General features: G+C 42.4%; 1 protein-coding gene across 1 annotated transcript in view; it reads right to left on the reverse strand.

Moving 5' to 3' along the window:
- Positions 1-15,976, reverse strand: part of GREB1 (growth regulating estrogen receptor binding 1) — an 89,290-nt gene that overhangs the window by 33,576 nt on the left and 39,738 nt on the right. The window contains exons 6-14 of the mRNA XM_087702786.1: positions 15,778-15,891; positions 13,924-14,046; positions 11,202-11,342; positions 10,865-11,050; positions 9,243-9,593; positions 5,504-5,632; positions 3,622-3,747; positions 1,931-2,128; positions 1,052-1,232 (exon numbers count right to left, since the gene is read on the reverse strand). Of these exons, the coding sequence (XP_087558912.1) occupies positions 1,052-1,232; positions 1,931-2,128; positions 3,622-3,747; positions 5,504-5,632; positions 9,243-9,593; positions 10,865-11,050; positions 11,202-11,342; positions 13,924-14,046; positions 15,778-15,891 (1,549 nt within the window). The remainder of the gene's footprint in view (positions 1-1,051; positions 1,233-1,930; positions 2,129-3,621; positions 3,748-5,503; positions 5,633-9,242; positions 9,594-10,864; positions 11,051-11,201; positions 11,343-13,923; positions 14,047-15,777; positions 15,892-15,976) is intronic.

Raw genomic sequence — 15,976 nt, forward strand, 5'->3', positions numbered from 1 at the left:
TTCCAGGGCTGATTCTGTAAGGAAGGCAGGAAGTAAACATTCTGGTGTTGTTTCTAGCCTCATCTTTATTGCCCTTCTTACAGAAACTGCCTCTCCAGTTAACCCTTATTACCATTGTAACAACTAAGGCGAAGTGCCCATCGACCTGAGTGACATTGACTTGGCCACACCCACATGATCACATGACCACTGAGCCCCGCCTACCCAGCTGGTCATTAGTGCAGAGAACTGGTTGGTAAATTATTTGAATCCCACCACTGATCTACATCCATATATGAGATATGTCTATATGTATATGTATCACTACTGCTGGTTCACTTGTGGGCGGGCTGTGCAGTGCAATAAAAATTGTTCTGCGCATGCGCAGAAGTGAAAAACAAGATGGCGGCGCCTATGGCGCTGCCCAGAGTACCGGTTTGGGGGCGTGGCAGGCCTGGGTTGCTGCCAGTTCCAGCAACTCAGGCCACCAAACTACTACTGGTTCAGCCGAACCGGTCCAAAACAATAGGAACTCACCACTGATGTAAATGTAGATGTATTCCTCAACTTACCACCACAACTGAGCCCAAAATTTATGTTGTTAACTGGAAAAAAAATTGTTAAGTGAATTTGTCCCATTTTTATGACATTTCTTGTCACATTTGTTAAGCGAATCACCGCAGTTATTAACATTGTTAAGCGAATCTGGGTTCTCCGTTGACTTTGCTTGTCAGAAGGTCACAAAGGGACACCTGAACACTGCAAACTGTCATAAATATGAGTCCGTTTGTCAAGCATCTGAGTATAAAACCTACGACCATTAGGATGCTGCAAATAGTCATAAGTGTGAAAAACAGTCATGTCACTATTTTCAGTGTCATTGTAACTTCAAACAGTCATTAAATGAACTGTTGTAAGTCGGGGACAACATGTATATCTCTACCTACCTACCTACCACATATACATACCACATACACACACACACACACACACACATATACAAATAAAATAAACCTCTTGTTCTGGCAGTCCTGGCTCTCGTCTCGTCTTTCCGCCGAACCACAAAACTTACCTTACAAGGTCCCGGTGGGCGTGGTCATGGATGAGTACAAACAGGGTGTGTGGATTCTGCAAAGAGTTCTGCAAGAAAGCTTTAAACTTTAACTGGGCATCGGCGTCAAGCTTTACAACGTATTGTTCCACCCGCTCTTTTGTCAGATGTTCCTTCGCCAAGCCGAGCTCCAGTAAAACACCTAAAAAATGAAATAAAAAAAAATACTGCGTGTCAGCTAAGTGAAATGAATTTGCCTTACAGTTCCGTGACCCGACAAAAGCGCGAACATCATAAGCGCGCCGACAACACCGCGGCGCTAAAACCGCGATGTCAAAAACGCGCCGACAACAGCGCGCCGACAACAGCGCGCCGACAGAAGCGCGATTTACTTTAAGGTAAGATTTACATTTAGGTTTAGGGTTAGGGTTAGGGTTAGGTTTAGAGTTAGCAATAGCAATAGCAGTTAGACTTATATACCGCTTCATAGGGCTTTCAGCCCTCTCTAAGCGGTTTACAGAGTCACCATATCGCCCCCAACAGTCTGGGTCCTCATTTCACCCACCTCGGAAGGATGGGAGGCTGAATCAACCCTGAGCCGGTGAGATTTGAACAGCCGAACTGCAGAACTGCAGTCAGCTGAAGTAGCCTGCAGTGCTGCATTTAACCACTGCGCCACCTCGGCTCTATAGAGTTAGGGTTAGGGTTAGGTTTAGGGTTACTTTACAGCACGCTTCTGTCGGCGCACTTTTGTTGGCGTGCTTTAGGGCTAATTAGTCGCTCATTCATCACGCGGTTTTGTCACCGCGCTTTAGACATCGCGGTTTAGTCAGGCGCGCTTTTCTTGTGCGCGCATTTGTGGTGGAACCATCTTTTCTACCTATTGACGCCAATCAGCACCTGAACGCCAGAGGTGGAAGAGGGTTTGCTGATACGTCACTTCTGAAGGAGGCACACATATCAGGAAATCTATTTTCTCAAAGGAGCCCAAGTCGAGGTTTTGGGTGCTGGAATCTGCGATGGAGCATACATGGGAGAGCAATTTCTGGGCCACAGTGAGCTGGAAAGGACAGATCTGATGCCGCTCAAGGTTATAACCTAGTGGGGGGGAAAAGCAAAAAGATGGTGAGAAAAAAAATGTAATTCTTTTTTTTTTTAATTTTGAAAAAAAAACTTTTACCAATGTTTACTTCTCTCCCCCAGAGAAGAAAGAGAAGAAAGGGGGGTAGGAAGGAGGGAGGGAAGGAGGGAGGGAAGCAAGGAGGGAAGGAAGGAGAGAAGGAGAGAAGAAAGAAGGGAAGGAAGGAGGGAAGGAAGGAGAGAAGGAGAGAAGGAGGGAAGGGGAAGGAGGGAAGGAAGGAAGGGGAGTAGGAGAGAAGAAACGAGGGAAGGAAAGAGGAAGGGAGGACCGTTGTAAGATAAGATGGATCTATGGGATGTTAAAAAAGCAATCTTCAAGTATATTGTCAACAGTAGGGAAAAATTGTTATAAATACATATTATTAATAACAGTTATGAGATCATATAATTGTGAATGTATATATGAAATTGATAAAATTAAAATAAAAAAAATAAAAAAAATACTTCTCTCCCCCTACCCCCACAACCCCCCACAACCTCCCCCCCCCACTTCCCAGAACCAATACAGGGTATAAATCTTTAACAAAGATATTCTAAAATAAACTTAAAGAAAAAGTTGGTATCATCTTTCATTTGAGCTTTAACTCCTCTTTGCTAGGCTAAGTCTAAACAGATTATATCATTCCTTGTTTCTTCAGTCGTAAGCTATCTGGAATTTCTTAGTCCCATATTTATTTTGAGTATAGTCAACCCATCTTCTCCACTCCAATTTATAACTCTCATTTGAATGGTCCTTGAGATATGCTGATATTTTAGCCATCTCTGCTAGGTTTGTTACTTTTAATGTCCAATGCATATAAAGAGACTATATAATGCATTAATAGAAATGGATTCGGAAACAGAATTAGTTAAAGATTCTATGATAAAGTGGGCACAAAATTTTGAAGAACCAATAATGTTGGACACCTGGGAAAAGATTTGGGTAAGAAATGTAAAATTTACACAAGCCCAAAATTGGAGAGAAAACTTTTATAAGATGTTTTATAGATGGCATTTAGATCCTAAAAAACTGGCCTCTATGTATCCGAATTTACAACCTAAATGCTGGAGATGTGATTGGGCTGATGCTACATACTATCATATATATATGGTGGACTTGTAAAAAGGTAAAAGCATTTTGGATAAAAATAAGGTGGATTGTGCAAAATGTTCTTTAAAAAAGGATAAAGTTTACCCCCTCAATTATTTTTGTTAGGTATAATTACTGATTGTACAGTTGTAGAGATTAACCTGATTTTGCATTTAATAACCGCAGCAAGACTGCTGGTGGCACAATACTGGAAGAAGGAAGATTTACCTACTATTCAAAAAACGTAATACTTTATTGACTTAGATTCCTAAATTGTGAGGTGAACATTCAATGACAAGACTCTTGGAGAAAAAGGGCGGAAAGGATACAAATATATATATATATATAAAAGGTATCTCTGTCACAGACACACCACACATACTTGTACACACAGCTGTTCCAGTTACATCCAGGTTTGCCGGTTTATTTGTGGAAGCAGAGAGAGATGATGATATGTGGGTCCTATTTTCTTGATAATATTTATCCAACAAAACGTCGAGGTCACCATCTAACAAAATAAAAATTATTTTGTGTTCAAGCTACGCAAATCCATAACAGAGCTTTGGGAATTGTAAAAGTTGCACTAAAGCTGTGGGATATTCAGGAACATTCCAACTCTTGAGGAAGAAAGATGCTCTAGTTCAGTGTTTCTCAACCTTGGCAACTTGAAGATGTCCGGACTTCAACTCCCAGAATCCCCCAGCCAGCAAATGCTGGCTGGGGAATTCTGGGAGTTGAAGTCCGGACATCTTCAAGTTGCCAAGGTTGAGAAACACTGCTCTAGTTTACAATGACAGAGTGGTGCTTCTGGGTATAATTATGTGAAATTCAGATACCAGCATTTATCTTAGGATGCTGCATGAAGAAAATCGTTTTATTTTAATGTTATGCTTTCAAATGGGTTCCAAAAGTGGTTGGTTGGTTGGTTGGTTGGTTGGTTGGTTGGTTGGTTGGTTGGTTGGTTGGTTGGTTGGTAGGTAGGTAGGTAGGTAGGTAGGTAGGTAGGTAGGTAGGTAGGTAGGTAGCAGAGGTGGTATTCAGCCAGTTCTGGAGAACCGGTAGTGGAAATTTTGAGTAGTTTGGCGAACCACCAAATAAGCTAGCCCTGCCCTGCTGCCTCCCTGCCAATCTTCTTTTGTTGCCCTGAATAGGAGAACGGAGCTGGAAAGCAAGTTAGTGGGGTGGGGAGGGAATGGGGATTTTGCACTATTCTTCCCCTGCCACACTCACAAAGCCATGCCCACAGAACCAGTAGTTATTTTTTTTAATCTCATTACTGTTGGTAGGTAGGTAGGTAGGTAGGTAGGTAGGTAGGTAGGTAGGTAGGTAGGAAGGAAGGAAGGAAGGAAGGAAGGAAGGAAGGAAGGAAGGAAGGAAGGAAGGAAGGAAGGTATGAAGGTAGGTAGGAAGGTAAGTAGGTAGGTAGGTAGGTAGGTAGGTAGGTAGGAAGGAAGGAAGGAAGGAAGGAAGGAAGGAAGGAAGGAAGGAAGGAAGGAAGGAAGGAAGGAATTTTAAAAGAAAATACACCCATTTAAGACAGACATTTAATCTGACAGACAACTTGGCATTTAATATAACGGGCTATTTGGCGTTTAATTTAACGCCCTAGTAAATGGCAACTAAAAATAAAGTGCTTTCAGACTTTACTATCACCTGTCTATCAGTTGGCAAATAAATAATATTATCTGACAGTAAGTAGAAGATTAATGTGAACTGGTGGGGAGCGGGAGGGAATCACTAAAGAACTGAATAGGAATCTGCATAAGGCCATTTCCTACCACTGGCTTTAAACTTTCAATTCTTGGTAAGTTGAAACCTTGTATGTGCCACAATCCACTGATAACACTTTGTCTTGGCCGGTGTCCCCCCCTCCCCCAGCCAGCTAATGGGAAGTGTGAAAAATTGCCAGCCAATTAGTGCTCCAGATTTACATTGGTTCTTTCTTAACACACTTGCTTTTTACCATAGGGGAAAAAAACCAACATCTGCAAACACACTGTAAAGCAGAGGTGGTATTCAGCAGGTTCTGACCAGTTCTGGAGAACCAATAGCGGAAATTTTGAGTAGTTTGGAGAACTGGGAAATACCACCTCTGACCGGCCACACACCCATCTATTCTCTGCCTCCCAGCTGATTGGGAGAGAATGGAGATTCTCTCCCCTAACATCCCCACAAAGCCATGCCATGCCCACCAAGCCACACCCACAGAACCGATAGTAAATTTTTTAAAATTCCACCACTGCTGTAAAAGTCTTATGGCCTACCTGGGCAGAGAGAACTGAAAAATGCTCCGAGAACTTCTCCTTTCCCGGTAACTAGCTCGTAGCTAACTTCTTTCTGATATTCTGCTGGAGTGAGCAGGCTTTCGGAGAGTATCCTTGCTTGATATTTCCCTACAAGATGGAAAAAGGGAAGAGAAATCTCAAAGTCACAATTCCATCAAATCAAAGCAAGGATTGTTTTTCTCAGTTCCAAGAGCATGGAATATCCTTCTGCAGCCAGAAACCAGTGGTGGGATTCAGCCAGTCCGCATCGATTCAGGAGAACCGGTTGTTAACTTTCTAAGCAGTTCGGAAAACCAGTTGTTGGAAGAAATCTCATTTTGGTTTTTTCCCACTTTACAGGGCTAATCCTGTAAGGAAGGCAGGAAGGATACATTCCAGTGTTGTTTCTAGCCTCATCTTTATTGCTTACAGAAACTGCCTCTCCGGTTAACCCTTATTTACATTGTAACAGCTAAGGGGAAGCGCCCATCGACGTGAGTGACGCTGAGTTGGGTACACCCACCGAGTCACATGACCATTGAGCCCCGCCTACCCAGCTGGTCATTACGGCAGAGAACCAGTTATTAAATTATTTGAATCCCACCACTGCCAGAAATTCTCCATATCTGAGAATAATCTCCATATACTCATATGTAAGAATCAAAATTGTCGTCGAAAGCAGTGGAGGGATACTAGTTTGGGGAATAAAAAACTAATAAAATGTGAAAAATAAATGCAAATGATAGGTAGATCTGGATATGGTTGATATTGGGATAGAACAGGGATGGTTAACCTTTTTGCCATCGTGTGCCAAAAGCGAGGGGAATGTGGGGGAACCGCAGGGGGGGGGGTCATGCACGTGCATACCCACACCCATAATTCTACCCCTGCCCATATGTACGACACCCCACACCCACCCACCACCACCCCTGCTCACATAGTTTCATAATGGAGCATGAGTATTCAGCTAGTTATATAATAATTATCTAACATAATTAAATAATTAACATAATTAAAACAAGATCCCACCTCTAACCCAGAGTATCTTGGTTTTAACTTATTTAATTTCTGTTTATTTAATATTTAATGTTTTCAAGTTTGACCCTTTTCATGATGTTTTAAGCCACCCAGAATCGCTCGACAGTGAGATGGGTGGCATATCTATTTAGTAAATAAATAAACGCAACTGGATGAAAGGATATTAGTATGCAGCATCGGGCAAGAACAATTTATTTACACATTTATTGTATTTACAGCATTCTTTGGAAAAATCATATATTTTTTAAAAATATACCGAATACTATAAATAATGTTATAAAAGCCAAACATATATAAATCAACAGGCAGCAAATCATATAAAGGCCCAAAAGACTGGACGAAAAGGTGCATCTTCTTTAAGAGATTTTACCCAAGAAAGAAAGTAAGAAAAAGACAGAAGAAATTACAGAGAAAAACAAAGAAGGATCATAAACAATATTGTCTGGGATCTCATAAAACATTATGAATGCAGCCAGAAGATGACATGATAAATTTCTGACTTGGAAGAATTCCAATGTTCAGGTACTGTATGTACGTAGCATGACCTTCTGGCCATGCTCATCTTACAAAGTGAATATGTGGTCAATAATTCATTGTATGGTAAAGCCATCAAATAATATGTCACGTTTATTAGCATGTATCTTAATGAGATTTCACAACATAACAAATTATCCAGAAAAGAAATACCACCAAGAACCTTAATATGGTTCTTTTAATAAAAAGCCAGTAGTTGGTGTATTTTGCCTGTCTATGGATGAAAATCTACATTCTGCAGCGCTTCTGATATGAATCTTAGGACAACCAATTTGTCTGCTAAGCTTAAATGCTTCCAAGACCATTTTATGAGAGCATCAATACCCGGGAGAGGGGAGGGGAGGTCAGGAGAGAGATAAGCAAAGGGAACTCTTGATGCAAGTATGTGAGAATACAAGCCCTGTCCATTTTCCCTGTATATTGTGACACTGCATATGCATCTAATGATAAGAGACCCACAATACTGCACAAAACCATTTGTGGACAGTAGCAAGAGCCTGCAGATGCAACTACATGAGAACGTAACTCTTTCGTTGTCCTCTTACAGGACAACTGTAAGAGATAAAACAGGACATTCTTGTAGGATTACATTTATCTAAAATAGGGGGGGGGGGGAAATGATATTGTGTGTAGATTGGCCTGTGTATCCATAACCAAGGTAATAGGGATGGTAATCCTTCCGTAGCTACTGTTCAAAGGTCATCCCTATTTTTAGCTAGACAGAGGAGAAACATTGGAATTCAAGGCCAAGAAGACAGAGTGCACTTGAAGCAAGATGCTTCGCATAGCTTGATGGAAATGTAGACGAACTTCTCAAATTGGAGAGGTCATACTGTATGCATGTAAAGTCAAAAAGAAAGGAAGAAGGGATGGTAGGAGAAATTTCTACACGTGTGCAGGGGTGGGCTGCTAGGGGTTCGCAGGGGTCCGGGAGAACCTCTAGTTAATAGCAATAGCAGTTAGACTTATATACAGCTTCATAGGGCTTTCAGCCCTCTCTAAGCGGTTTACAGAGTCAGCATATCGCCCCCCACAGTCTGGGTCCTCATTTCACACACCTCGGAAGGATGGAAGGCTGAGTCAACCTTGAGCCGGTGAGATTAGAACCGCTGAACTGCAGATAACAGTCAGCTGAAGTGGCCTGCAGTACTGCACCCTAACCACTGCGCCACCTCGGCTCTTAAGATTCTGTGCAGTTCGGAGAACCCCCAGATCCCACTCCTGGGTGGACCTGTCCACCCCGCCCCTCCCAGGAGTCCCCACGCAGCCCGTTTTGGATGCAGGTAAGTGCAGGGGTGCGGAGGTTCAGGGAGGGCAAAAAAACGGGCCTACCAAAACTGGCCTGTTTCCAGCCTCCAGAAGGCCTCTGGAGCCTGGAAAGGCCATTTTTGCCCTCCTGGAGGCTCGAGGAAAGCCTCCAGAGCCCAGGGAGGGCAAAAATCTCCCCCCTGCCCCCAGCCGTGGTGCAGGAGGCCAACTACGCCATGTCCACCATGGCCACGCCCACCCAGCAACCGGGCAGAGAGCCCCTTGCTCAGTGGTGGGTTTCAAAAATTGTTCGAACCTACTCTGTTGGTGTGGCCTCCTTTGTGGGAGTGGCTTTATGCCCATGTGACCAGATGGGAGTGGCTTGCCGCCCATGTGACCGGATATGAAGATGCCGACGACACTTGTCAGAACCACCTTAAATTACCTCACACACAGCACTGGCATGCATAAGAATAGGATGTAAACTTGTTTTTTAAAAGGCATCTTTGATTTGCGCTAAAACAACTTCAACACACGCAATGTTCTGATTGCACCACAAACGCAGTAGTCATCCTTACCTTTCACAGAGGCACTGAGTTTTATAAATAGGAGCATGATAGTGTAGAATAATCATATCCAAGGACCAGTGGTGGGTTTCAAAAACATTTGGAACCTCTTCTGTAGGTGTGGCCTGCTTTCCGGGTCCACTGGTGGAACCTCTTCTAACCAGTTCGGTAGATTTGATGAACCGGTTCTACCGAATAGGTGCGAACTGGTAGGAACCCACCTCTGCCCTTGCTAAAAGGCACATATGCCTTATTCATTGCCAAATAGGAAATAGGACAAAGTAAGCATTTCAGTTGTTTCAGAAGGGATAGAAAAAACAACAACAACGCCCGCATGTTTCATACTTGCTCACCTGTCACCACAATGCAAGAGTCCATGGCTCTGTTTCTACAAGCACAGATGATCACCACATAGTTGGTCTTTGCCAGCTTTCCTTCAAGGAGCATCTTGAACATTTCCGAAAGCCCTTCGGCCAACGAATAGCTGCACTCAATGATGTGGACGCTGTCGTTGCATGAGCTGGCCGCCAGGCCAGCTAGCCAGGGGAGCTGAGCCGATGTGACGGGGGCAATGGGGCCAGGAATGTGAGGGAAAGCTTGGGGAATGGCCTGCTGATACTGACGGATTTCAGAGAGGTACATCTCCCGCCATGAACGCATGAAGATCTGTTCCAAATCCTCAATCAAAGGTACCTGGTCTGAAGCTAGGGGAAAATCAGAAAGGCAAAAAAAGATGATGAACAGGAGAGATTTTTCTGCTATCCAAGCTACGGTACTCACCTCTCCTCTCCGGTTACATTAAACCAGGGGTAGTCAACCTTTTTATACCTACCGCCCACTTTTGTATCTCTGTTAGTAGTAAAATTTTCTAACCACCCAGCGGTTCCACAGTAAATGGTGATTTATAAAGTGGGGAAGTAACTTTACTTTATAAAATTTATAAAGCAGAGCTACAGCAAACCCCTACCACCCACCATTTATTTATTTGTTTGTTTATTTATTTGCAAAAATTTATAGGCTGCCCAATCCCGGAGGACTCCGGGCGGCTTACAAAGCAAAGAGAAAAGAAGAGATAATAAAAAATAAAGGAAAGACAAATTTAAAAACATATGCACTTGATCTGCTCAGGGCTGGACCTCAACAATGGGGTCAACAGCCCCAGGCCTGCCGGAACAGCCAGGTTTTAAAAGCTTTTCTGAAGGCCATGAGAGTGGGTAAGGTCCGGATCTCTGGGGGTAGCTCATTCCACAGGGTCGGAGCAGCCACAGAGAAGGCCCTCCTCCGGGGAAAGGCCCCCCTCCTCCTCCATGAAAGCTGTAACATGCACTAGTGGGTGGTAGGAACCAGGTTGACTACCACTGCATTAAACTCATTCCAAACTTCAGATTGCTGTAGTTTTTATATATGGTCAAAATACTGACAGCCTTAAAATTGCATCCAACGTAGATAAATTATTGAGACACAGAAATATTATGAAATAAGAAGAAGAAGAAAATACTCATGCAAAAGGTTAGTGTCATAAAAAATAAATGTATGTTCAATATAAATGCGTTACTGCATTTTTTTTATTTGAACATTTGCCATTGGAGAGAACACTTCTTCTTTATCTCCAGAAGTTATAGGAGCAGTTATGTCAAGATTCACATTAGACACTATTATAATAAAAAGATTATTTTAGTCCAGTGACCTGCGGTGAGGTTTATGGCTGGTGAGGTCTGGGAGAGGCAGTCACTGACCTTGAGCCGGTGAGATTAGAACCGCTGAACTGCAGATCACAGTCAGCTAAAGTGGCCTGCAGTACTGCACCCCTAACCACTGCGCCACCTCGGCTCTTGTGTATATGTGCACCCAACTCAAATATTTTTTTTAAAAAAAGGTTTCTATTCCAGTTTATGAAATCATCTTTAAAAAAAACACAATTTGAACCGACAATCCTAAGAACATCTGAAATAGGATGCTGATGGAATACACTCACCAAGTTGAACAAGGTAGTACACTGTGAGCAAGAGCTGCATTTCCTCCGAAATTGGCTGAACAGTGGAGGCTCCGTATTGTTCATAAGACCTAGACAGAGACTGTGCATTCTTATAACATGTATACAAAAGAGGGCTCACTATGACATCATTAAGGTTCCCACAAAGGTAAGGGAAGTTCCCATGCCCTGTTGAAGCAAAACACGACAAAGTGGATCCCAAGTGCACGATATAAAGAGGCATAAATGTGTTTACAAGGTTTAAAAAAACAAAACAAACAAACAAAACACCAGATATACTCGCATTAAAGACGTTGGTCTTTTCATATAATTGAATTACCTTTAAATATGACTGGCTTTGCTTTATATGTTTTAAGCAAGTTTTCAGGAACCGAAACTGATTCTCCAGAAGCCACTATTGGAGAAGATGCTGGTCCTAACAGAGTAGCATGAGGCAAACTGGAGACCCCTCCGCCGCCATCTGAAAATCAGTTTAAACTTTGATTTAAAAGAATAAGCAAGGGGGGAAAAAAACCAGCAAGGAGAGGAAAGAATAAAGTATTTTAACTTTTCCAGAATTCATGCACTAGAATAATTCGGGAAGATCCAGTTCCCACACATATTTTTTTTTAAAGGTTTTATTTCTTTTAAAAAACACAAATATTTCATCATTCGTCAATCATTAAAACATTGAAGTACATTTTTTTGTATGCCCCTCCCTCCCTCCAGCCCCCCCAACCCCCCTCCTCCCCCCCCCGACTTCCCAGAACCCGTACACGGTATGGATTTCTAACTAACACAGTCTAAAATCTATTGAGAAAAAAGAAATAAAGAAATTAATGACATCTCTACATTGACCTTAGCTTCTTCTTACTGAACTAACTTTTAACAGTTTAAATCATTTCTGATCTTAAGCATAGGCTAACTGGAATTTCTTGGTCCCGTATTTATTTTGTATCTAGTCAATCCATTTTTCCCAGTCTCGTTTATATCTCTCATTTGAGTGATCTTTAAGATATGCCGATATTTTAGCCATCTCAGCTAAGTTTGTGACTTTCAATGTCCATTCTTGGATTGTAGGCAAGTCTTCCTTCTTCCAGTATTGCGCCACCAACAGTCTTGCTGCAGTTATTAGGTGCAGAATCAAGTTAGTCTCTACCGCTGTAAAGTCAGTATATATACCTAGTAAAAATAACTGAGGAGTAAACTTTATCCTTCTTTTAAAACTATTTTGCATAACCCACCATATTTTTATCCAGAATGCCTTAACCTTTTGGCAGGTCCACCATATATGATACAGTTCCCACACATATTGAGGACACAGAATTAAGGCCTTTGTCATTAGTTCTGATCCCAGTGATCTATTTTCTTCCTCCTTCCCTCCTGTCTCTACCACATTCCTCCTGTTCTTAAATCTCAGTCAACCAATTCCATATTGCTTCTATTGAGCCGTGGTGGCACGGTGGTTAGAGTGCAGTACTGCATGCAACTTCTGCTGACTGCTGGCTGCCTGCAATTTGGCAGTACAAATCTCACCCGGCTCAAGGTTGACTCAGCCTTCCATCCTTCCGAGGTGGGTAAAATGAGGACCCAGATTGTTGGGGGCAATAGGCCGACTCTGTAAACCGCTTAGAGAGGGCTGTAAAGCTCTGTGAAGCGGTATATAAGTCTAAGGGGTATGGCTATTGCTACTCAGCTTCCAGTCCCAACTCTGATCTCCTAACATAGCATTCAATCATCTTCAGCTTCTATGGAACGATCGACCCCCAGAAATCCGGATCCTTCCCACTCTCACGGCCTTCCGAAAGGCTACCAAAACCTGGCTATTCCGGCAGGCCTGGGGCTGTTGACCTCATGAATGAGGTCCAGCCCCGCCTAGATTGAGTGGATGAAGTGTTCTTTTAATCTGTTTTTTTTTATTCTCTCTATTTTAATTCTTTATTTTTGGAAATGTAAGCCGCCCGGAGTCCTTTGGGATTGGGCGGCCTATAAATTTATTAAATACTTAAAATACTTAAATACTATCCCAACAGAAGATGAGAAACAATCACAAGGACCAGGCAAAGTTGATGTATTTTAATTATGATTACATTATTTCACTAATTAATAAGAATTTCTTAATAACTTGTTTTTAAAAAAATCGCATATGATAATGCCTGGGACAGTCTCATAATTACTTGAGGTACCATTTACAGGGGCTCCTAGACTTACAACCACCGATGAGATAGGAAAATTCATTGTTAAGCGGTGTGGGTCATGTGACTGTGACTTGTGACCTTTTTCTGCTGGCTTCCTTATTGACACCGCATATTGGAAGCTGGCTAGAAAGGGTGGGATTGGTGATCATGTAAACCACTGGATGTCTAGTACCCAGATCATGATCATGCGGCTATGTGGATACCGCAATGGTCAAAAGTCACTTTTTTAAAACGACTTTGGTTTACTTTGAATGGCCACTAAACGGATGATTGTAAGCAGAGGATTACCTGTAATAAAGTCTGATATTTGCTCAGCTTAAGATAATATAACGCATTTTTTATGTTAAGGACTGACGAGTGAATTCAGTGAACTTCAACCAGGGGTGTGTTTCAACCGGTTCGCAGCGGTCCCTGCGAACCGGTTGGTCAGCAAACCCGGAAGTAAGTAACTTCCGGGAACGGCGAAGAGCCCACCTGCCCGCCCGCGGTCCTTACCCGGTTTTGACGAGTTCTGCGCTTCCACACATGCGCAGGACGCATACAGCGCCTGCGCGATCCTCCAGGAGCAGCTGGAGCATCGCACAGACGCTAGTACGCATGCGTGCACCGCGCGCGTGCACGAGGATGCCGCCTGCCCCGTTTCAACCAAACCGGTTGGAACGGGGCGAGAAACCCACCCCTGCAGCACAGGCACATATCTCTTTATTCATTCACATTCAGAGACTGTAGTAGACACAGCCTACTATACAAGAATTAAGAATTTGTAAAAAAAGTTATACAGAACAATTTGCTAACTTTCAAACAGGCATCCAATAAGAATCTATGTAGTAGAATCTTAACCCTAAAATATATGTCTTTGATTACCATTTTTATTTCTAATTGGGATTTGTGAGTTGGACTGCATATTCCAAGCTTCATTGGAGGAGGGAGACTCTGGTGACCATCCTTTGTGGCGTTTCTTTGGAGGTCCTGGGTTTGTTAAAGTCCCTAGAATAACAATAAGAATACCAAAACTACTTCTTTGTTTCCTTGGTGAAAGCACATACCTGAAAATTTGCATGTCAATTTTGCACAAGTTTGCACAAGAGAGTGTATTAAAAAAAAAAACCAATGGTACATTAAAGACAAAATCAATACCAATGCAACAGACTATTAAGCAATTTTATACGGTTTAAATACTAGAGAGAAAAAGACCCATTTACAAACATAGATTAGATGTTAAAATTCTGTGCAGTGATTGTACCATATTATTTTCACAACTTTTCCTCATGAGGGCAGCATACACTATTTACCGGTAGATTGTAATTCATCTAATACTTTATTTGCCTTTCTCTAGCAAATTCACAGAGAAAAAGTTCACATGATATTTTAGAAGCAACAAGTTTCCATAAAATCTTTTGCTCAAGAGAAATTGCTCTGAGAAGAGTTTTCAAGTAAATCAAAGTTTACGACTAACCAGGCAAGGCAATGAAATAGAAGTTTCTGGTAAAAATGGCCCTGCGGTGTATTGTCCTAATTTGGCTAGAACTTTTTTTTTTTGTTGGATCTACTGGATTTAGAAGACAGGAAATCCCAGGAGTGTAGGTTAGAATTAGAAGTGAATCGCCTTCCTTCCTACCACCTCCCAAAAGAAAAAGAAAAAATCAAAGGCAGTGAGAATTGTTTTAAGAGTTGAGTAGCAAGTTTTTAGAAACTTCTGAGTTAGTTACATGATATTAACTCCTACTGCAAATCCTCCTACTGCCAACATGAATATCGGGTGAGCAGTTCTGATATTTGCGTTTAACATTTGAATAGTCTTCCTTTGAACTGTGCTTGAAAAGAGATGGCTAGCAGCAGTGGTGGGATTCAGCCAGTTCATACCTATTCGGGAGAACCGGTTGTTAACTTTCTAAGCAGTTCGGAGAACTGGTTGTTGGAAGAAATCTCCTTTTGTTTTTTTCCCACTTTTCAGGGCTAATCCCGTAAGGAAGGCAGGAAGGAAACATTCTGGTGTTGTTTCTAGCCTAATCTCAATTTCCCTGTTTACAGAAACTGCTTCTCTGGTTAACCCTTATTATATTGTAACAGCTAAGGCGAAGCCCCCATTGACCTGAGTGACGTTGAGTTAGCCATGCCCACACGGTCACATGACCACCGAGCCCCACCTACCCAGATGGTCATTAGGGTAGAGAACCGGTTGTTAAATTATTTGAATCCCACCACTGGCTAGCAGAATCATTTTTATATCCAGTAAGGTGAAGGTTCCCTTCACACATACAATATGTGCTAGTCATTTCCGACTCTAGGGGGCGGTGCTCATCTCCATTTCAAAGCCGAAGAGCCAGCGCTATCCAGACGTTTCTGTGGTCATGTGGCCGGCATGACTAAATGCCGAAGGCGCATAGAACGCTGTTACCTTCCCACCAAAGGTGTTCTTGTTTTTTTCTTTTTGCATTTTGGCATGCTTTCGAACTGCTAGGTTGGCAGAAGCTGGGACAAGTAATGGGAGCTCACTCTGTTATGTTATGGCACTTGGGATTCAAACCGCCGACCTTTCTGATCGACAAGCTCAGCGTCTTAGCCACTGAGCCACATATATACAGTACTTATATACTAAGTCCACCGGTATTTGTCTCCTGGTGAAAAAAAACCCTGGTGAAGAAATAGATTTTCCTCTTTCAACAGCAAGGCTAAATTCCATCATAAGCATGTTATTGCACAAACAAAATAAGATACCTAATGCAGGTGGTTTTGTCATAGAAGGTAAATTGCCTTTTAGCGAGTGTTGATAGGAAGAGTCTTTCCCAATGTAAGCTGGATGGCAAGCAGCTGATGGGAGGTGGTCAGGAGCTGTATCAATGTGAAGGAAAGAAAACAGTCAGCAGTGTGGTGCTTTTTCATACATCAATCAGAAAGGGAGAACTCACCACAGCCA

Source organism: Thamnophis sirtalis, unplaced genomic scaffold (assembly GCF_051295495.1).
Source record: "Thamnophis sirtalis isolate CommonGarterSnake01/CBP01778 unplaced genomic scaffold, rThaSir2_p1.2 scaffold_16, whole genome shotgun sequence".
Lineage (NCBI taxonomy): Eukaryota > Metazoa > Chordata > Lepidosauria > Squamata > Natricidae > Thamnophis > Thamnophis sirtalis.